Here is a 22,409-nt window from a genome sequence, read left to right as displayed (position 1 = left end):
ACTCCTAGAAGTAGACTCAAATAATGATCAGCCATAAATCTGCGGTTACTTTGCCTTGCGTCAGTAAAAATAAATAAATAAAAATTTATGACAGTCTTTTCTGCATCCAAATATTTTATAGTTCTTGCCTGTTGAGAAACCATTGATTCAAACTGTGCAATTTGAGGTATATCTCACGCACAATAACGTACCACAAACAATGAGGAATGAGGTTTTGACTGGAAAATGCAATAATTTGTAAGAGCAATAATAATAGTGATGCTAACACCGCTAATAAGTGTCCTGTCCCAGCTCAGCGCTGTCAACAGATTACGTGCAATGACGAAAAACAAGGTCAAAACCCCCGGCGTGCAAACCAGAAGTCACGACTCCAGGAAGCTGATGGTTAGTAAAGTTTTTGATTGAAAGATGAGGTGAGAGAAAAGCGCTCGCTCGCTCTTTGTCCTGATAACCCCTCATTTCCTGGACGATTGTTCTCTTTGTGTTGATCCCAAAACAAAAGAAGATAAACCATCGAACTATCAGCGCTCTGCTGTCACTATATTAGCGAGGCCTGGTGCATTTTAATGATGTTCAGAGCGTGTAGTGGCAAGCTTCACACCAACATGTCACAGCTGATGTATGGGGCTGGCGATATGATTCAGCATTTATAATCATCAACAAAATAATTTGACAGGCATCTACAAAAACAGCATACTTAATGGCTCCGTTCCAAAACCTGAGCTGTCTTCCTGGATACTGCCAACATAGACGGCATCCTAACTGATATAACACACATCTGGAACGCTCTAGTAGTGACCATAAGTGATGTCCGGAGGAGATATTCGAAATATCAAAATAAAGTTGAAAATCCGATATCTCATCACTTCCTACAGGCTGCGATTCAATGAAATAAATAAATGGGCTGCGTGTTTCAGAGCGAAGCTGTGTTTATTTACACACATGCAGCTCATGATCTGGTGTTTTCTGTGAGTTTGAGTCGCTTATATCGTCCATTTGCAGATGCAAAATGCACCATTTCACCACATTTGATTCGAGAAAAGTTTATAAACCTGTTGGCAACAAAGCAGCAACTTTAAGGCCTCACTGCGGTTTGCCACCAAAAAAAACGCTCAATGGTTTAATGTTGGAAAATGTTGGAAAATGTAAATATTAGCTGTAGATTTAAAAAAAATTGTTTATTAAACACTACATTTTCATTTTATCGTAGCAATAGTATTACATATTTTTAAAGTAATATTCACACAAAAATAATTTTTATTATTATATATATATTTTTTTTTTTATAATTCTTTTATATATATTTATATATATATATATATATATATATATAAAAAAGTATTTTTTTTCACATAATTTTAATTTGCTATGTATTCTAGAAAGATTACTTTCCAATTCTCAATTCTTTCCAAATTGCGCCATTTAAATCATCTGGTGACTTTCCCTGAATTTTCGTCATATCGCAATAAAATCGCAGAAAGACAAAATACCCAAATATCTTTTTTTTCCCTAAATTTAATCTAAATACATAACACAATTTAACAAACACATTTTCCCATAATCTTTTTTTTTTATATATATATATATATATATATATGCTGGGGTGCCAGACAGGATTTCTGTCATTAGTTTATCCACATACTGGATAAAACAGGACATCTTTAGTTAAACTTTGCTTGTCACAATGCATTATGGTCTCCATCTTAGAGGGCAGCATAACACTGCAATCCTTCTGGAATAATTGTTTCATCAGAAGAACACCCTGATGCATTAAAATGCTTCCTATGTATTTTTTGGAGCGCATGTGAGAGGATAAGACCAACAACTTCAACCCATGTAGAACGTTTATCTTTTCTTTCAAAATTGGCTTTTATAACGTCACATATAGATGTGTACCTGCGTCCTGTTGAAGGCGACGCGTGCGAACACGGCCTGGGAGATGCCGGCCCTCTTCAGCTCGTCTCTCACCCACTGGTAGATCTCGACGGACACCTCGGAGTTGGAGGACACGCCGCCGCCGTCCAGCGGTTTGTTGAGCGCGCGGTTGACCGGCGGGTGGTTGAGGTACTGCTGACTCAGGGACTGCTGGGCCAGGAGACGGTTGACGGCGTACTGCTGGTTGAGGATCTGAGCCATGACCATCTGCTGACTGACCAGCTGAGGACTGATGGGAGTGGACACCAGGCCGGGGTGCAGGCCGGGGAGCTGGGCTCGAGCGGGGGCCTGGGCGCTGTGGGACAGGGGCACCGGGGACGGGGGCTGCTCCGCTGTGCTGCCCGGGATGGGCTGCTGACTGAAGCTCAGGTGGTTCGTTCCAGGGGGAGAAAGATCCGACAGGCCGTCCATCTCAGCTGAAGGTGGACACAAAGAAGAGGACGCGTGTCAATGCACAGGGTTCAGAATGCTTTAACTGACAACTATTGACGAGATAATTGAAAGTTAAAGATTCAAGTTAAATTAGATTTGTGTGTAAGCATGCATGCATGCATGTATATATATATACACACACACACGTCAACATTTGAAGTGGATCAAAAAGTTCAAAGTTGGCCTTAGACAAGAACAGGTATTGTTCAAAATTCATGTATAACTGTGAAAGGTTTTGATCCACTTCAAATGTTGACTACTGTATATTATATATATATATATATACACACACACACACACACGCATGCACACATGCACAATAACAATATTTCAGTAATTGATCCTAATAACAGCGAAACTTTAAAATTTCCAAGCTACTGAACTTGCTTCTTCATTTAAAAAAAATTACATATTAATATAAACATGAACAAATTAAATTAGTGGCATGTAGTGAAAGCCTTTTTCCATTAAGTAAATATTTTTTTCAAGTTATCATCCATGTAAACAGTCATTAATAGAGAGCACGGTAAGTGCTTTTCTCATTTTCTTATCAATATGATGTCGTTTGATTCATATCAACAACAAAATAGACAGCGGCAGGTCTATTCTGAACCAAATCTGATTTTTTTTAACCTGCCTGTTTTCACTTAAGACTGTTTACATAGATACTTCAATTAAAAATGTTATTATATTATCATAAAAATGAGTTTTTTGTAGTATCAACACCAAGTATTTATACTTTTGCCCTAACTGCACACTAAATGAAAAATATTTAAAAATAGAAAAACATAGGACATATCACCTAAATGGACAACTGAGCATGCTGATATTTTCAAAATAAGTGATTCATTGTTCTATCACTACCCAATGCCGAACACAATATTAATCAATATCAAGTAGTAAACACTTTTCTAATGAGCTAGACATGACCTGAAGTCAAAAAGCAAACAGTTTCAAACTAAACGATCCTAATCAAACCCGTCCCAGCCTGCCATTACTACAGTAACCCAGTGCAACCTCTCTGATATAATGGGCCACAGTGTGTGACCTGTATCTGCATAAATTGGCAGCACTAGAAATTAGTTTATAATCTCCATGGCCAAATCATGTGAGCAATAACAACAAGCCAGTGTGGGCACTCTGCGAAAGCAGGACATGTCTTCACATGGACCGAGCCAGAGAGACACACACTTGAATCGTCCTTTATGCTCTTAATTCTAAAACAAGGTACACAAGCTGGCTAATATGAAATTTTGGGAAAGTCTAAATATAACCGGAGCGTGTTACACTGGAAGCCCAGAGCACGGCCTTATAAACAGCCGACTGTTAGATGCGGTCCATGCCATCAGATGTTGTCTGATTCTTTTAATCAAAAGTTTTGCGTGACAAGCTGCAAAATCGGAAAATTAAAATGTCTATGAATTTAAAGAAATAATCATCCCATTCCAAAACCCATCTTTTCTACTTTTAGTGTGCTTATTTGTCCATTTCTAAAGCTTTTCGGAGATGTTGTACTAAAAAGAGCTGCGTGTAGATTTAGTAATTTCGACTTTTATATTTTACACGGATAAATTAACATCTTACAGATTTGGAAACGGCATAAAGGTGAGAAAATATTTTTAAAAACCGTCAAAGGACTGAAGTGTTATACCTTTCTGCAACCGGTAATAATAATAAACTTTATTTATATAGCACATTTCAGGCGTAAAATGCAGTTCAAAGTGCTTTACATAAATATTATATATTAAGTCAGCTGATAGAGATTAGTTTAAAGAAAATGAGAAACGCAACGCCCGTCACCTACTAACAACTACATCACAATCTTACGGATTTTATGGAGCGCAAAAAAAGCATAGCAAAACATAAATATTTCAACAGGAAGATAAAAACCAGATTAAGCGCATGGAAACTCTCCAGAGATACGCACAATAAGCACAAGGACGCAAACATGTGTCTTAACTGACAGCGAGCACAAAGCCGCGGCTGTTCTTTTCAATATCCGCAGAAAGTGAGAAGGAAAAAAAAAAAAAAAACAAACAAACAAAACAAAACAAAAATCGGGTAATAATCAAAGCTCTCCCATAATCCCCCTCGTTCCTGTGCTCTGATGTTACGGTATGCCTCTCAGTTATGTTTTTTTGCTGTTGAAAACTGCTGGGGGGCACACACTTTTCCACGCAAATTGAAAAGGTTGGAAGAAAGCGTTCGCAGGGCCAGACTGAGCACCGGAGTCCCTCCTGTGGAATTCACCACAAAGCCGGCTGGGATTAGGAGCACAATGGGAGAGAGAATGTGTGCTGAGGGGAGGGAGGGAAAACCCCACGTCTCGGCTGGGTCTGAATGGGAACGCTGCTGCGCTAGAGACGCCTCGACACACTCCCAAAGATCCTGCGGGATCGGCTGACCACTGACCGCTTGTGAAGCGATGCATGGTGGGACGCGCTCAACCCGGTTACAGTCGCAGTGCATTCAAGACGTGCGTTTTATCATTAGCAGTGTTCGACCTTGGCGTAACTATGCCGTAGCTTTGCATTCCTGAAGTGTAAATAAAAAAATACGGTGAGTCATGGGTCTGATTCCCAGGGAATGCATGAACTGAATAAATGTATAACTTGAATGCAATGCAAATCGCAAGCCACGTTTATGTATGTAGCGCCTTTTACAATGCAAAGCAGCTTCACAGTAATAAACAGGAAAATAACAGCATTAATGCTGCAAAATTGCATTCAATTGTAGCTGTAAACCAAGATCAAGACAAGAACTAAATCGAAGAAATGCATACATGTAAATGTACCGTAGCATCATGCATTCCAAGCCCCGCCCATAATAATCTCATTGGTCCAAAATCCCACTATATACGAAACATCAAGTATGCTCTGATTGGCTGTGCGTCGAGAAGCATGTTTGCTTTCAGTGTGGACGGATACATTTCTCGTCGCAGTAAGCAAAACGAAACCAAAAAATTAAATGTTAGAGGCATCTGGCAATTGCAAAATAAGTATATCCAGCCTCACCCGGATTCATACAGTACACTCACTTAAAGTGGTATACACACTATATAGCAAATATCAACTGCGCGATTTGTTGACAAATGTAAACTATATTATCGCACAGAAATGCATTAAAGGTTATGCAAAGTGAAAATTATAGCAAATGCATGACTGTTTATATCGTTGCAAAATGTAAACTATATTACCACCCAGCTCTATTATCACCACTCAGCTCAATATGAAGTCGTATATATACATCCAATTTTATCTGTATACCGGTACTCAAAAAGGGTGAAATATACTGTATAGCAAATTGCTTGTATCATAGCAAAATGTACCTATATTATACTAAATGTGACTTAAGATATGAAGATATTATAAATATTAACATCATGATTTTCTGTAAAGCTGCTTTGAAACAATGTGTATTGTTAAATACGCTAGACAAATACATTCGATTTGGCAGACATTTAGTGCCACAACAAAAGAAAACAATTTATAAATGCATATAATATTGCAGTGGCAGCCGGCGTGGTCTGATTGCCGCACTCACGCGGCTCTTTAACGCAGTTAGTGTTCCCGCCATCGGGACTCGAGCACATGTGTAATATCGTTGCGGTGCGTCACGTGACCTACCTAACGTGGTGGCACGTGGACTGTCGTGGAGGACACACGTCCCCAGATAACCCTCCAGCTGAGAGGGCTGGCGCACGACTGCGCGGATGAACACACATTCACAGGTGTAGAGAGAGAGAGAGAGAGAGAGAGAGAGAGAGAGAGAGAGAGAGAGAGAGAGAGAGAGAGAGAGAGAGAGAGAGAGAGAGAGAGAGTTAGTGGGGGTAAAAGTGAACGTGTGAGCAGGAAACAACAGGCAGATGTCAAGAGTATAACAACCTGATCGACAGGTGCGTGTTTGAACACTTGAAAAGATAAAAATCACATGTATTAAGTGCTCTATAATGTGCATGGCAAATATTAAATTATGGAGACACAGAAAGATTTTTTTTTTTTTTTTTAAACATGATTTTTGTTAGATTTGCATTTGAACTGAATCTAAAGAACATAAGCAGATGAGGTATATTAAAACCAGAGAGACAGATAGAGAGAGACCGAGAGATAGACAGATATAATGACAGACAGATAGAAAGACAGAAAGAGACAGACAGACAGAAAGAGACAGACGGACAGAAAGAGACAGACGGACAGAAAGAGACAGACAGACAGATAGAGACAGACAGACGCAGAGATAGAGACAGACAGATAGACAGACAGATAGAGACAGAGAGAGAGACACAGATAGAGACAGACAGACACACACACAGATAGAGACAGACAGACACACACACACAGATAGAGACAGACAGATAGACAGACGCACAGATAGAGACAGAGAGAGGTAGAGACAGATAGACAGACACACAGATAGAGACAGAGAGAGGTAGAGACAGATAGACAGACACAGATAGAGACAGACAGACACACACAGATAGACAGACACAGATAGAGACAGACAGACACACACACAGATAGAGACAGAGAGAGGTAGAGACAGATAGACAGACACAGATAGACAGACACAGATAGAGACAGATAGACAGACAGACAGATAGAGACAGATAGACAGACACAGATAGAGACAGAGAGAGGTAGAGACAGATAGACAGACACAGATAGACAGACACAGATAGAGACAGACAGACACACACACAGATAGAGACAGATAGACAGACACAGATAGAGACAGACAGACACACACACAGATAGAGACAGATAGACAGACACAGATAGAGACAGACAGACACACACACAGATAGAGACAGATAGACAGACACAGATAGAGACAGACAGACACACACACAGATAGAGACAGATAGACAGAAAGAGACACAGATAGAGACAGACAGATAGACAGACAGACAGACAGACAGATAGACACACAGATAGAGACAGACAGACGCACAGATAGAGACAGAGAGATAGACAGACAGACAGACAGATAGACAGACACAGATAGAGACAGACAGATAGACAGACAGACAGACAGACAGATAGACACACAGATAGAGACAGACAGACGCACAGATAGAGACAGAGAGATAGACAGACAGACAGACAGATAGACAGACACAGATAGAGACAGACAGATAGACAGACAGACAGACAGACAGATAGACAGACACAGATAGAGACAGACAGACACACACAGATAGAGACAGACAGACACACACAGATAGAGACAGACAGAAACACAGATAGACAGACACAGATAGAGACAGATAGACAGACAGATAGAGACAGACAGATAGACAGAAAGAAACAGACAGAAAGAGACAGACAGACACAGATAGACACACAGATAGAGACAGACAGATAGACAGACACAGATAGAGACAGACAGCTAGACACACAGATAGAGACAGACAGATAGACAGACACAGATAGAGACAGACAGATAGACACACAGATAGAGACAGACAGATAGACAGACACAGATAGAGACAGACAGACACACAGATAGAGACAGATAGACAGACAGATAGAGACAGAGAGACAGGTAGAGACAGATAGACAGACACAGATAGAGACAGACAGACACACAGATAGAGACAGACAGACACACAGATAGAGACAGACAGACAGGTAGAGTCAGATAGACAGACACAGATAGACAGACACACAGATAGACAGACAGACAGACACAGATAGAGACAGACAGACAGGTAGAGACAGACAGACAGACAGACACATATAGAGACAGACAGGTAGAGAGAGATAGACAGACACACAGGTAAAGACAGATAGACAGACACACAGACCGATTTAAACAGTTTTTTTCAGCCTGATGTGATTTTGACAAGTCTTAAGTGTTCTGCTTACCTATCATGTCTTTTGTCTTCTTGAAGTGTTTATACCAGCGTCCGAATTCTTGACACTTCGCCGCAGACACATTTGCATAGTAAGTGCTGTTAACAATTGAAGAAATCATACTCTGCAAGACAAAATTGTATGTCGTTTAAAATCCACATTCACACACAGTACAACAACAGATCCTGTCATTCTGTGCATTATGTATAAAGTGTCAAATCTTGATCCAAGAAACGGTAAGAAATGCGATTCATGCACAATTTTTTTCTGCAGTAATATAAACTAAAGAAATACATGTCCCTTTCACAAATGCCACAGAGTATGAAAGAGGACGCACACAGGAGGATCCGTGAGGCAGAGAGCAAAGCACACGATGCTTTGGGGATTTCTGCGCTGTATGAATGCAACTCATATTCACAATCTGTTTTCACAGCCGGAGTCGCATGTTGAGACCACACAGCGAGTTCACGTCTCCTCGCTGCCCTAACAGCATGTTTCTATTCATCTGCCCTGCTTTCTTCTTTTTCTTTTTTAATACATTCCACTCCAAAAAAAGAAAAAAAAGAAGCTGAGATTCTTTTTCATTAAACCCAACACTTAACACCTTAATAGCCCTGGGCAACATAGCGCAGAAATTGTTTTGATTGTTATAAATATTCAAAAGATGAAACCATCTGTTTTTAAATTACAGGTACAGCAGCTTTATCATTTTTATAACATGAGCACTTGGGGACTTGCAGGTTTGGAGGAGGGGGTTCGTGGCTTCAACAGAGGAAGTTTATAGATAACTTCAGCAATCCCCGTTCCAGATGCTCCAATGCATCTTAGATCACACATCGAGATCTGCTCTCAGAAGCGAAGGATCTACGGTGGCACATTTTCTCTGTGAAGGATTCTTGATGTGACTATAAGATTAGTTTTGGAGGTTACATCATACTGTACGAACTGTTCTCCATCCTTTGACATCATAGAACTCGAAAATGTTCTCGATGACTTAAAAGCATATTCTTATGGCATGCTATAAAAGTTTTAATTGCTCTTCTATGATATCATATGGAGTGTTTAAAAAAAAGGAATTTAATAATGCACTTCTATGCCATCATATGGAACTTAACGTCAGCTTATGGAATGATATGGACATTTAAACTGCACTTCTATGATTTCCTATAGGCCTGGTTTGACAGACAGGGTTTAGATTAAGTCAGGATCAGGCCTTAGTTCTTTATTATTTTTATAAACGTGCCTTAGGAAAAAAACATGATGCATCTTGACACAAAACAATCGCTCTGACATATTTTAAGATATGCTTTCAGGTAAGACGGCTTTTAGTCTGGGAAACAAGGGGATAGAGTTTTAAAAAAGTTCACAGATGACTTCATATGGAGCTTTAAAATGTTTGCTTATGGCATAGTATTGCTCTATGTTTCCATATGACATTACAGAATTTAAAGTCCCATTGTAGTCAGTGGTTTTACCCCTTAAAACTCATCTTTGATCACCAAAATGACATATTTAAATGTTTATTCATGCCTTAAAATATCTTGAATGTAACTCGACACCCTTGCCTCATTTAGTATTCACGATTCTATGAATATGCAAATGAGCCCCGCCTCCACTCACTCACTCACTCAGAGATCCACTGGTTGACGATCACACGTTGATCTGATTGGTTACAAGGTCGTTTGTGACGTCAGAAACACCAGCGATTTCAAACCGTGTTTTTGAGACTGTCTTTGGTTCACTGCAGTTTTAAGCAGAAAATACTCAGCAATGCTGTCGACTTATGAACTTACACACGGTTTGTCTTAAAGCATATTAAAAACACCACATATAAACAACATTAAAAGCTGGACTTTCACCACAGGGGGACTATAAAAGTGCTATTCTACAACATCATATGAAATGCTTGCTTATGGTATAATATGGACATTTTAATTGTAAAGAATTCAGAACTTAAATGAAAACACAACCTCTTTAAGTTCCATATGATGTCATAGGAGAACTATGGCACTATATGGACTTTTAAAAGGTTCTCCAACGGCATCAGGATAGAAACCCCTTTCATGAACAGGTGCAGAGTTCAGCCAGAAGAGGGTTAACCACATCGCTGTGTACAATGAGAAGGACTATTAACCTTTACTGCCAAAGCTCATGCTGCCGCAGAAATGAAGAGTGTATAACGGTCTCCAAGATGAGGAGAAGACCCTCTCCGAACGCAAGAGGGGAATATGCATGCAGACCGGAGACATTTGAATGTCACAGCCCTCTTTTATCGCTGATCTCAAACAACAGCCAGAGAGCAAACCAACAAACTCAGCAACTAACAATAGAGGAGGAACAAAATCACCCACGATTTCATGAGTCATCAATGATCTGTTCGAGATCTACGCTCGTATTGAGTACAGTTGACACAGATGTTGTGAGAATCTGCGTTCATTAATCACTCGTCTCCCACCGCACATCTCCCGAGCCCCGTACGCCACCACAACCCATGCAGAAAAACACCTCCGCGCACCGAGCGCCAGGAGCCATCAACAGGTAATGGGACAAGCCTCTTTAAAAGATAACCATCGAGAGGCCTTATCTGAGCGCCCAGGAAGTCTGTCACGCCGCTATCCACATAAAACATCTATTTGACTCTCCGTCACGGGAGAGTTGCACAGAAATGCTCGGGAAACTTCCTTCTTTAATACATGGCATCTTTCAGTGTCCCTGCATTGTGTGGGAGAGGTCTTTTAAACATCTTAATTACAGCTTCTCTTCCGTCCACTCCGTGAGAAAGGGCCCATGTCTAACCTGGAAAGATGGCTTTTGATGGCTGCTCTTTCAGGGCCACGGGGCGGTGGGGCTCTTTTGTGTGGGTCGTCTGAGGGGACACAGGGGTTAAGTCTGATCACGGGAAACATACGTGTGCTGACAGACGGCTGATGAGCGGGAGCAATTTACTTTTCTCCTTTCTTTAGCGTCGCGCGACAAATCGATCTGACGGCGGTCGAATTATATTGTGCTGAAAACAAAAGCATGTTTTTTTATATCATCTTTAGGACAAACACACGATGAACTAGGCACAGGTCAGGATGGTCAATTAATCACACAACAATTAACTAGTCGATTAGTGAGGTTAACTGGAGAGTCTGTCCATTTTTTTTTAGCTTTTAGATATTTTTCCCCCACAAATTTGACATGTCCGTGAAATTTAGCATGTTTTATAAAACTTTTAATAATTATAATAATATATATATAAATTATAATAATAATTAAAAGTCCTAATACTTAATTAGGACTTTCTTGAGAAGTTGCTAAATTTATCCCACAAAAAAACAATACTAAAATTAAAAACATTATCAATATATGGAATAATACCAATATTATAATACAATTTATTTTTCGTAACATTTACTTTTAAATGTTTTAGCGCGTTGACTTAGAGACGTTTCTAAATGTATCCCTGCTGACATAAAAATAATACGAACATTAAAATTCACAACATCAATATGATTAAAAAAATGTTATGTTTAATTTAGCGCTCCGCTTAAGAGGGGATTAAATTATCTTTTACTTAATTTTTTGTGTGTGTGTTGACCTGAGAAGTTGCTAAATTCATCCAAAATGCTATTTTTTTTTGTGCTAAATTCAAAATAAATAAATAAATAAATACTACAATTTAATTAATATCAATATCAACATCATTATTATAAAATTAAAATAAAGCGCCTTTTCATAGCACAAGGACGCTTTACAGTAATAATTTCATGACATTTTAAGTCAAGGAAAAGCACATACATTCATGCATAATAATTTTTCCGCCATTGTCATCTCAGTTTTAGCTTCTTGCACAATGAGTCGCATTTAAGTCAAATTAAAAGTACTTCAACTTTGAAAAGGGCCGTTTAAAAACTCAACATCCCACATCAAAGTCTGGTTGGTGTATGACAGACCCTCGAACCAACATATTCATATAAAGCTTCCTTTAAGAATGATTAGCCAACTACTACAAACAGTTAGACGACACTGAACGACTAGTGTCGAAACCGAAACATGCAACAAACACTACTCACAATCCCCTTCTGCTAACCAAAGCGGCGTACTTCTCCTTCTAATTCTCCATTCATTAACCTTTTCAAGAGCAGGGATTACCGTTGGAGTATCAAGGAAACACTAATCCTATAAAAGTTGCCGTTCGTTCTTAAATCGGCCTGATCTCTCCAACTCTTCCTGTTCACCTAGAAGAAAGGTCACCTCTACTGGGTTACCAACCAAAGACGCGCCTAACATGACGAGGCATCCTAGAAACAACAAAAGCAGAAAGCAGAAAATGTGAGCGGACTGTAATTCAGTGTAAGTGCCGGGCCGCTGCTCAGTGGGAATAGCTCACATATGGACTGTAAACAGAGTGATTAGAGAGATGTGGAGCGGCCCAGCCCCTGCGCTGCCTGAACAGCACCCTGGGACTCTTTACACACACACACACACACACACACCTGCAGGTAAAGAACGGGCTTCCCTGAGATGAAATGCACTACGACTGTGCCAACACACACGAGCTGAAACACTTGTCTTCCCTTAAGCATTTAAACAGTAGCTCTGCTTATTTAAACAGCAGCAGTTTTAAGGGGGAATCTCATGGAAATGTGTCCAGGTTACATTTCAGCCACATAAAATGTAAAAAAAAAATATTTATTTTTTACGAAGCCCATTTTTAGGATCTTCATTTTTTTTAATATAAATTCTCATTACTGTAAAAGTCTGGAAGTTTTACGTCTCGCTTTTTAAAAGAATCCTGATTTTTCTCAAAAGTGATTCTGATGACATTTTCATTACTGTACATAAAAAAAAAAAAAAAGCAGTATAAAAACGGTAAGAAAATAAGGACACACTTTAGATTAGGGTCCAATTCTCACTATTAACTAGTTGCTTATCATGCATATTACTAGGATATTGGCTGTTTATTAGTACTAATAAAGCACATATTAATGCCAGTTGATTGACCCCATTGACTTCCATAGTAGGAAAAAAATACTATGGAAGTCAATGGGTCCATCAACGGTCTGGTTACCGATATTCTTCAAAATATAATCTTTTGTGTTCAGCGGAAGAAAGAAACTCATACAGGTTTGAAACAACTTGAGGGTGAGTAAATAATGACAGACTTTACATTTTTAAGAGAACTATTCCTTTAATCCTATAAAACAATACCCGTTCTACGACAACTTTGATGAACAGATCCACTTCAAATGTTGACTACTGTACTTTACTAACTAATAATAAGCAGTTTATTGAGGCAAAAGTCATGGTTAGTTAATAGTGAGAATTGGACCCTAATCTAAAGTGTGACCAAAAATAATACGACCATGCTGTATAAATTATTTGACCGTTTTGCGTTGCGCTAATTTAAAAAAAAAAAAAATTTATGGACATAGCAATAACATTGGACGAACCAGATGCATTGTTTAAAGTGTTATAGCACATGTGCTAATTTTCAACACCTGTCCATAGAATTTAAGCTGCTTAATTGTCATTCAAATAACGCAATAATGCAACACAGTGCAAACAAAAATAAGGCTTAACTTTCTATAAGCACAATCCAATTCTTTCTTTAGTTTTTAAGGTTAAAAATGACACGTTGACATGTTTCGTGAGATTCACCCATAACAGTTCACAGCTTGCAATGCATTATCAAGATCATTGTGATTCGCCCATTGTTTACCCAACAATACTCGCATTCACAACGGCTAGCAACAGCATCAAAATAAAGTGCATTAATCTACGGGCACGACAATGGCTATTGATTTGGATTTCTATGGCAATTCTGTCCATTTCCACTCTATCAAACTCTGGGCATTTGAAAAGGGACACTTGCAATCTTGGCAACTAGACGTGGAAGGCTCCAGCACCTGTGATAAGGGACATTCTTTTGCCAGAGAGCTCTGGTTCATGTCTTTGAGTAACTCCTTGAGCGCATTTCTTACTGTAGAGTGGGTCCACTGCTCTGGAGGAAGGTCTTCCAGTTTAGGACAACTGCAGGAAGAGATAGAACAAGAGAAAGAGAGATGGAAAGAGTGAAAAGAGAGAGAGAGAGAGAGAGAGAGAGAGGACAGTGAGCACTGGGCTTTGCTTCTCTGCTGCAAGCGTCCCTCTAAGACAGACAGATTTCATTTGGCGCATGAAGCAGATGCATCTGGAGTCTCTCTCCTCCCTCTCTCTCTCTCTCTCTCTCCTGATTGTTCTGATTAGTTAATTACTTTATACAACACATCTGCTGTATTGATGCATGAATTATACATCAGCTGCATGCGGCGACTATTATTTCACGTTACTTCTACCTTCCTGCCCTGATGTGCTTGCTGAAACAATTTAAGGTGTTTCCAGATAGATTTAGATGCTAGATGCATTAAAAAGAACCAGCATCTTAATACTTTATCCAGTATTTAGACGAGCATTAAATACGTAAAAAAAAAAAAAAAATGCACGACCAAATCAAGGGAGAAAACACAGCTGCATTCAGGGTGTCATTAATGAATGCTTGTTCAATAGGACGCAATAAACGGCAAGCTGCCAAGTAAATATCGCAACACCGACGTTCGACGCCAGCATGCAATGCAAATTAAGGATGAGGAGTGTCATTTCCGCGCCACCAGCGTCACCAAACGGAACTGCAAAAACAATGACGGGTTTTAAATGATCAGACAGACAGATGGTGACTTTAACTTAACCAGTGGCATGAGCGACTTCTGTTGCCTGACCAAAGTCAGACAGGAAAAATTATTTTTGCAATGCTATTTGGTAATGCCAGTGGTGTAAAAATGACACACGACACCTTTAAATACACATACTTGAATTTAAATTAAGGCTTGCTGGATGCATTTTTTTAAAAAGCGCAATACTGATGGTTTCATAGTTATTTGAAGTAATTGGTTGAGAGTTAGTACTGCTGTAATGTGCAATTAACACATCCATGTTTGCATATAGACACACACACACACACACACACACACACACACACAGAGCGATCGGATCCGGCACACCTTAAAGTGTGAGACAGCCACAGAGTCTCTGGAGACAAGACAGACAGAGACACACAGATATACATGGATGTCTACAGAAAGAGGAAGAGGTGTGTCTGTGTGTGCCCACAGCAGTGGCTTGTGGGAAATAAAAAAAACAGCACTGTTTGTGTTGTGGGTACAGTAGATGGGAAACACTGACCTGTGTAGCTGGATTTTCAGCGTGACCACATGGTACACATCCTGCAACATGTCCGCCACTGTGGCGTCGGGTGCATCCGTCACGTAGGAAAGAGGCACGGGGTTCCACTTGCCCACCTGAATCAGCCCTGCGGTGAGGAAACACCATTTACCACAGGCAGACACTCGCACGACAGCACACAGGAATAAAACACTGCATTTTTCACTTTTTTCAGGCTCTACTAGAACAGGTTTTCCTGCTTGAATGTTGATTATTCTCCTTATATTCTCCATTGTTGCGGCTCCTCTCTTCCCAGTCTGTCAGTAACGCTCTGTTTACTTCCTGTCTCTATGAAGCCCCTCCTTCTGAAAGCACACTGTGCTCTGATTGGTCGGCTGGAGCAGTGTGTTGTGATTGGTCGGGCGCTTCGAGTGTGTTTGGGAAATGTCCCGCCCCTTCCCATAACCGCCAGTTTAACACACTACTAACTAACTCAACCAGGCCCCGCCCCTTTATTCTGCGTATTAATTATTTAAATGAGGAATATTGTGACGTGTTCGTTCCCGTTAGAAACTCAAGACTACAATGGAGGCGTTTCAGGAGTTCAGAAACACTGATATAGAGAATAACTCAAAGATTTTTCATCCTCAAACAGCAACATTACACACTAAAGAAAGATGAACATGCAAAAAAGCACAATAGGCCCTCTAAGTTCTTTATAAAAAAAATAATAATGTGGCAATTATGGTACTTTGATGTGTCATTTAATAACCATATTCAACATAACACACTTAAAAAAAAAAATACCATGTTATTACCATTATAGTAATGTCTTAACCTCAAAACCTAGTAAGCTGACAATACACAGGCAGGATTTAAAGCAATCTTTTTGCGGTAAGCATCACATACATCTTTTGTGGACAACACAATCCCATAATACATTGCAACAACATTAATTAAAAAATCTAGACAAGACGGAAGGTGAAGTGAGAGAAATGTTGGTATATTTTTGTATACTATTTTTATTATACAATACCATCCAAAGGTTTGGGGGCGGTTTAAATGTTTTTGAAAGAGTCTCTTCTGCTCACCAAGGCTGCATTTATTTGATTAAAAATTCAGTAAAAAGTGTGAAATATTATTACAATATAAATGAGCTGTTTTCTAAGTGAATATATAGAAAAGTGTAATTTATTCCTGTGATCAAAGCTGAATTTTCAGCATCATTACTCCAGTCTTCAGTGTCACATGATCCTTCAGAAATCATTCTAATATGATGATTTGATGCTCAAGAAACATTTATGATTATTATCAATGTTGAAAACACTTGTGCTGCTTAAGCTTTCTATCAGGATTATTTGATAAACCGAAAGCACCACTTTTAATCAATTTAATGCATCCTTGCTGAATATATATATTTTGAACACTACTTCTGAGCATCATGTTGTAAACTTAGCAACGTTATAATGCCAAACTCTCACCATGTTTTAGAACAGTGCTTTCTAAATGTTATTTTTATGATAATACCATGGTACTTTTTTAGTATGGGGTTAAAGAAAGGCTTTCACCCTTTAAAAAAAAACAATTAATAAATTCTCAACCACATGTTGTCTTTCGACTGGCACTGAATGAAAAAAAAAAACAAGATCCAGAAGATCCAACGAAAAAAGAAATGATGATGGACAGCCTGCAATAAATTACAGGCTGAAGGCTCCAGCTCTTAAAATAGCCCCCAACTCCATAAAGCGAGCAATTAGTAACCGCAGGCCCACCTCCACACTCGTTCCCATTGAGAAAAGTGTGATTACAGGGAGCAGGAGGTGCACCTGTGTGTTCCTCTACCCACAACCCCCCTGACCTCGACATCAGGTCAGCCCGAGCAAAACCCAGAACGTAGCCAACAAAACACTCCAGAAATATCTCTGTTTAGCCTCCAAAAATATCCGAGCATCTGCACCGGCATTCGATGACTCACGGTTCTGATCTAAATGCATGAGGGGAAAAAAAAATCACGTGCATGTTCTGGAGAAATCGGTGGAGTGAATGTGTGAAAGCATGCCGTACCTTTAGCCTGTGCAGCCGAACTGTGCGAGTAGCCCAGGGAGAGCAGGGCCATCTCGATCAGCTGGTTGAAGAGCATGTCCTTCCTCACCAGAACGAACTCAGCATGCTCCTCTTTACTGTCAAACTCGATGGGGCTCTCGTAGTGCTCCACCACACAAAACACTGGCAGCATGTTACCTAGCAGACACGAGAGAGCACGCTTTACACTTCAGCCTCGCAGAGAGAGCTGCTGAAATGCCACAGAACATTTCCAACAGTGCTGCTGTTTGTGTTGCACATTCAGCCAAAAATGCAAATGCAAATTATAAACGAGCTAAAAATAAAGTTTGCATTTGCTCAAGGAAGATGCCAAGTTGTTGCTAGAGAGAGTAACTTCTGGGTGGCATTTTTGAAAAACCTAACCTTAAGCATCATGATGAGCAATAGTCACATGATTTGCCTAACCTCTAATTATCAATTGATTATAATCCGCTGTAATGGTGTTAAAATAAAGCAGCATTGTAACATGCATAATAAGATCAGAACACAGACCGAGAAGAGATGGCGTCAACCAAACAGCTCTGCTATTTAAACGTGTTAGCACACTAAAAGGTTAGGGCTCATCGTGGGTTTAGCGCTTTATTTATTGTTAAGGTGCTCAAATCACATTAGAATACTTCTTGAGGCAGATCCCAGAACCCTTCCCATGATGCACTGTACGCGGCGGCTCCCAATGCTCCCTATAGCCTTGAGGTTTACGAGTCTGTGTAAACAGCGCGCCGCTATCAGGGAAAAATCGAAGAATCTCCGTCCAAAGCTGTCATGTGTTCGGGTTTACTGTGCAAATATCACATAATACCAGCCAGCTGCAACACTCCGGTGATGAAATTTCAGGAACTTCATGATCTCTTGGACTCGGGATCTTTATTTTTACAGGGTTTAACACAGGCTGGGGGGGGGGGATATCAACCTCTTCCATCCATAATAAATCATATTTCTGCTCCTCACGGTCACAGTTTCCTAAGAATGCGACCGTTTTCAGGAAAACAATCAATAAATAGGGGTATAATCATAAGTAGATGCCAGGGAATGTGCTGAATCGAAGCTTTTCCATTTTTAATAGATAAAGATCTAACAATAAAGACTGCTGTGTCGGTTCATTTCGGGATCAATACACGCTTTGTTCCCAGAGAGCTGAGAAAAGCCCATGGTAAATATTATTCAGCTAAAACAATGAATACAGTAGCTACCAAAGTTCAGCAGGCACTCAGCAAAAGTTCACTACTTCACATAAATAATAATAACGCTTGCCCAGAGAGCTATAGAACATGAACTAACACTAAATGTTATAACTAAAATATCTCCCCTTTAATTGAACACTGCAGGGGTGTGTGTGTGTGTATATATATATATACACATACACACACACATATATGCATACATGTATATACACATAGCAAAATAAATAGCAATGAAACATCAAAATCACCAAACAAATAAAAATAATATTTTTTTACCAATCAAAAAGATTTAATCGGACAAACAAACAGTGACTGCTTTCTGAAAATGAATGCTTACAGTTAGTGCTAAACATATCCGCAGAAATATTGCTGGCTGGCGATACGTAAAAAAATACGCAGACTACACTCTAAACAATGCTGGGTTGTTTTAACCCAAATTTGGGTCAAATATGGACCAACCCAAATGTTGGGTTGAAAATGTAATTGAAAATTTTAACCCAACTTCAACTGTAAATTTTTTAATTACACTTTTAACCCAACATTTGGGTTGGTCCATATTTGACCCAAATTTGGGTTAAAACAACCCAGCATTTTTTAGACTGTACTTTGCATCATCGCACCATTTTTTATCCAGGTGCAAGACATGAGGGGTTTTCGCTCTAGCCATCAGTGGCCACAACAAAAACAGAACAATTTATTATTGGTCACTTGGGTTTCTGAGTGATGAGACACACCCATCGGGAAATATCATTGGTCCAAATGACCTATTCTCATAACTGTGCATTAAACATCACGTTTGGGTGGACAGACGAATTACTTCTCACTGGAATCTAGGGGTTTGACAATATATCGCAATACAAAAATATATGTTGTTTATAGTTTTCAGAGTTTTAGTGTCAGTATTGCATTAAACTACTATATATAATGTTGAATATAATGTATAATAATGCAATGGGGGAATATTTGTGGGTCCTGACAATGCCAAATGTGTGATGTAAAACGTGGCCTACATTATTTTAAATATATCTAGTCTGTGAAAGAGTGTAAGCAAATTAGTCTAAAATAATTCTGCATTTCAGCTTCATGAATCATGAATATTGTTATTCTGCTTTGGGTTTCCAGCACCAAGTCCAAGCCGATTCATTTACACACACAATGTAACACCAAATTTAGCAGTAAATTTTTTCTTAACCTTTTATCATATGTCTTGGAGTATCGCAATAATACTTAATACTTATCGAATCATGACATGAGGGTATCGCGTTACTAGCCTGGTTCTACCAGACTCTCGTACATTTCATTTGTACAGAGAGTCTGGCCTCGCTCCATTGAGAAACGTTTACTTCCTTGTAGGCGGGTTCTCTGTTAAAGTTCAAAACTATTGGATCTGCCCAGCGTCACTCAGGATCTGCCATAGCCAATCGCTAACGTGTGGTCGTGACGTATGTCATGCGCCGAAACCGGCTGGAAACAACAAGTCCGAATTCCATATTCATAAATCTAAATATCTAAATGCTAAACCTCTCTTTCTTATATTTGTGAAAGAATTTTAAAAATACCTCTTTTCAATTAAGTTGTCTGAGAACAAAAAAAGCCTTAAAAACATTATCTGTTTGTAATTATTTTCCTTTTTTCAGTGTCATGTAATTCTCTTAACTTGTTCATGTTTATTTTATATTATCCCCCTACTGTTTTATTTTTGTTTTGTTTTTATTATTATTTTTTGTTTGTTTTTGTATTATGTTTTCTGTTATTACTTGTGTATTGTTTTAAGCAATAAAAAAAACAAGTCCGAATGATCAGAGGATTATGTTTAGAATAAGATGTCTGTCAACGAGAGCTGCATGTTTTGTTCATCGAATTTAAGAGTTCAAGGAACAATTCTAAATTCTAAATGTATATTTGACACTAAGGACAGTGATGTATTCAGTCAACTGTCGAAGCTGGGTGTAATCATTAACAATACGCCGCTGCGGTCGTTTCGGATCTGCCGCAAATGCTGTACAGTGATCATCGTGCACGCCGAGCTGCCCAGCACCAACTCCTAACCTTTCTGCCTCCCTCACTTGGTCCTCCATTAGTGCAACAAGAGGAGACGACAACAACTATCGGCTTTGCATCCTATCGTTCGCCTTAGCTAACTCATTCACCACTAGCGGAGTGAGCTGGAAAATTAAACTTTTCCCGAACCCCGTGGGGAGGAGGGCCACAACATCATGGCCACCAACAACACTTAGCAAACATTGATCTTGCTCCGGCTTTAACTTCTGGATATTCGGCAGTTTTGCAACAACGGACCGAATAGATTTTCTCACGTTTTTCTCCGCTGCCATTACTGAACTCCAACTCAAACTGACGCGCTACATCAACGTCATCGTTCTCAGCCACTCCCTCTGTTCGCTGATTGGACCGGTAAAAAAATTATTTCTGGAAACCAAAGTCTACAGCACAATCCCAGACGCAGTACTGAAGGAAAATAAAATTGAGCGGAAGTGCGTAGGAGGGCGGAGCCAGGCTATCGCGTTACACCCCTACTGGAATAATTTGGAGTTTAAATACTGGAGTTTTAGTGTCAGTACTACATTAAACCACTATATATAATGTTGAATAATATAATGTATAATAATGCAATGGGGGAATATGTGTGGGTCCTGATAATGCCAAATGTCTGATGTTACCAGTAAAAAGTGGCCGCCGTTATTTTAAACGCATCAAGTTAGTGACAGAATTATTTTTAAAACGAATATGCTTTCAGCTTCAGAATCATGAATATTGCTATTCTGGTGTCTCTATTATCCTGTGCTTTGGGTTTCCAGCACCAAGTCCAAGCCTATTACTTTCCACACCCACAATGTAAAACATAATTTAGCGTTTTAATCAACAGTAAATTTTGCGTTAGCCTTTTATCATGTGTCTTGGAGTATCGCAATAATATCGTATTGTGAGTTCGAAAGGGTATCGTTGCACCCCTACTGGACTCGCTTCCCAGGACCCAGCGGTGAGAAAAAGCCAGCTCACCCCTCTTGTGGCAGGCCTTCAGGTGATGTCCAGGGGGTTTGAAGGGCACGCCGGCGAGTTTAGCTCCAGTGCTGCCGAGACGGGACCGGCCCAGAGGACTTCCGTTCTGTTCCAGACGGGCCAGTTTGGCTGGAGGAGCCTTGGTGTCGTTCAGACTGTTGACCATCTCACAGTTCTCCTTCCCCAGGCATGTTTCGCTGAGATGCTCCATGGTTCTCAGCTCCACTGCTCACTGTCACCTGAAGGGGAGAATAAAAGCAAACAGAGCCGTGGCGTTAGGACGCCCAAGTACCATAAACTTTTATTTCCATGCAGTAAACAGTTCTAAAGATAACTGAACCATAGAAGGTGCAACATAAACTGTGTCTCTTCCACGTGGACTGAAATGTCAAATCAAGCCTAATGTTACATGGCATTTACAATGTTTCATGCAACGATCACATCCCCGTTCTTAAGAGCATGTATTATGGATGTCTAACCCACTGCAGAATCCCATGTGAAGAGCAAACAAGCTAGTTTTTGTACAGTCGCATTAATGAGTCCACTTCAGTGATCAGCGCACCGTACAGCGGACAAGAGGAACGGGCTGTGAAATATTTAGCGGATCAGAAAAAGCGAGGGCTCTAAAAGACCCGATTCCTCATGGAAGCGCAGACACACTTCTCCATGTAAAATACAGTGTGAAGGATTTGGGTTGCAA

At 39.7% G+C, this 22,409-nt stretch overlaps 1 protein-coding gene across 4 annotated transcripts in view; it reads right to left on the bottom strand.

Moving 5' to 3' along the window:
- LOC130076408 (DNA-binding protein SATB1) overlaps positions 1-22,409 on the bottom strand; it is a 67,117-nt gene that overhangs the window by 35,369 nt on the left and 9,339 nt on the right. For 2 of the 4 annotated variants that reach the window (XM_056241483.1, XM_056241485.1), the window contains exons 2-8: positions 21,710-21,948; positions 17,472-17,648; positions 15,429-15,555; positions 14,117-14,240; positions 8,235-8,346; positions 5,994-6,071; positions 1,897-2,351 (exon numbers count right to left, since the gene is read on the bottom strand). In XM_056241483.1, coding sequence (XP_056097458.1) covers positions 1,897-2,351; positions 5,994-6,071; positions 8,235-8,346; positions 14,117-14,240; positions 15,429-15,555; positions 17,472-17,648; positions 21,710-21,920 — 1,284 coding nt within the window. In that variant the 5' untranslated portion in view covers positions 21,921-21,948. The remainder of the gene's footprint in view (positions 1-1,896; positions 2,352-5,993; positions 6,072-8,234; positions 8,347-14,116; positions 14,241-15,428; positions 15,556-17,471; positions 17,649-21,709; positions 21,949-22,409) is intronic. The other 2 variants (XM_056241486.1, XM_056241487.1) reach the window with 2 other exon arrangements.

Source organism: Rhinichthys klamathensis, unplaced genomic scaffold (genome assembly GCF_029890125.1).
Source record: "Rhinichthys klamathensis goyatoka isolate OS25496 unplaced genomic scaffold, OSU_Roscu_1.1 h1tg000646l_1, whole genome shotgun sequence".
Lineage (NCBI taxonomy): Eukaryota > Metazoa > Chordata > Actinopteri > Cypriniformes > Leuciscidae > Rhinichthys > Rhinichthys klamathensis.
This window is presented reverse-complemented; position numbering and strand designations above follow the sequence as displayed.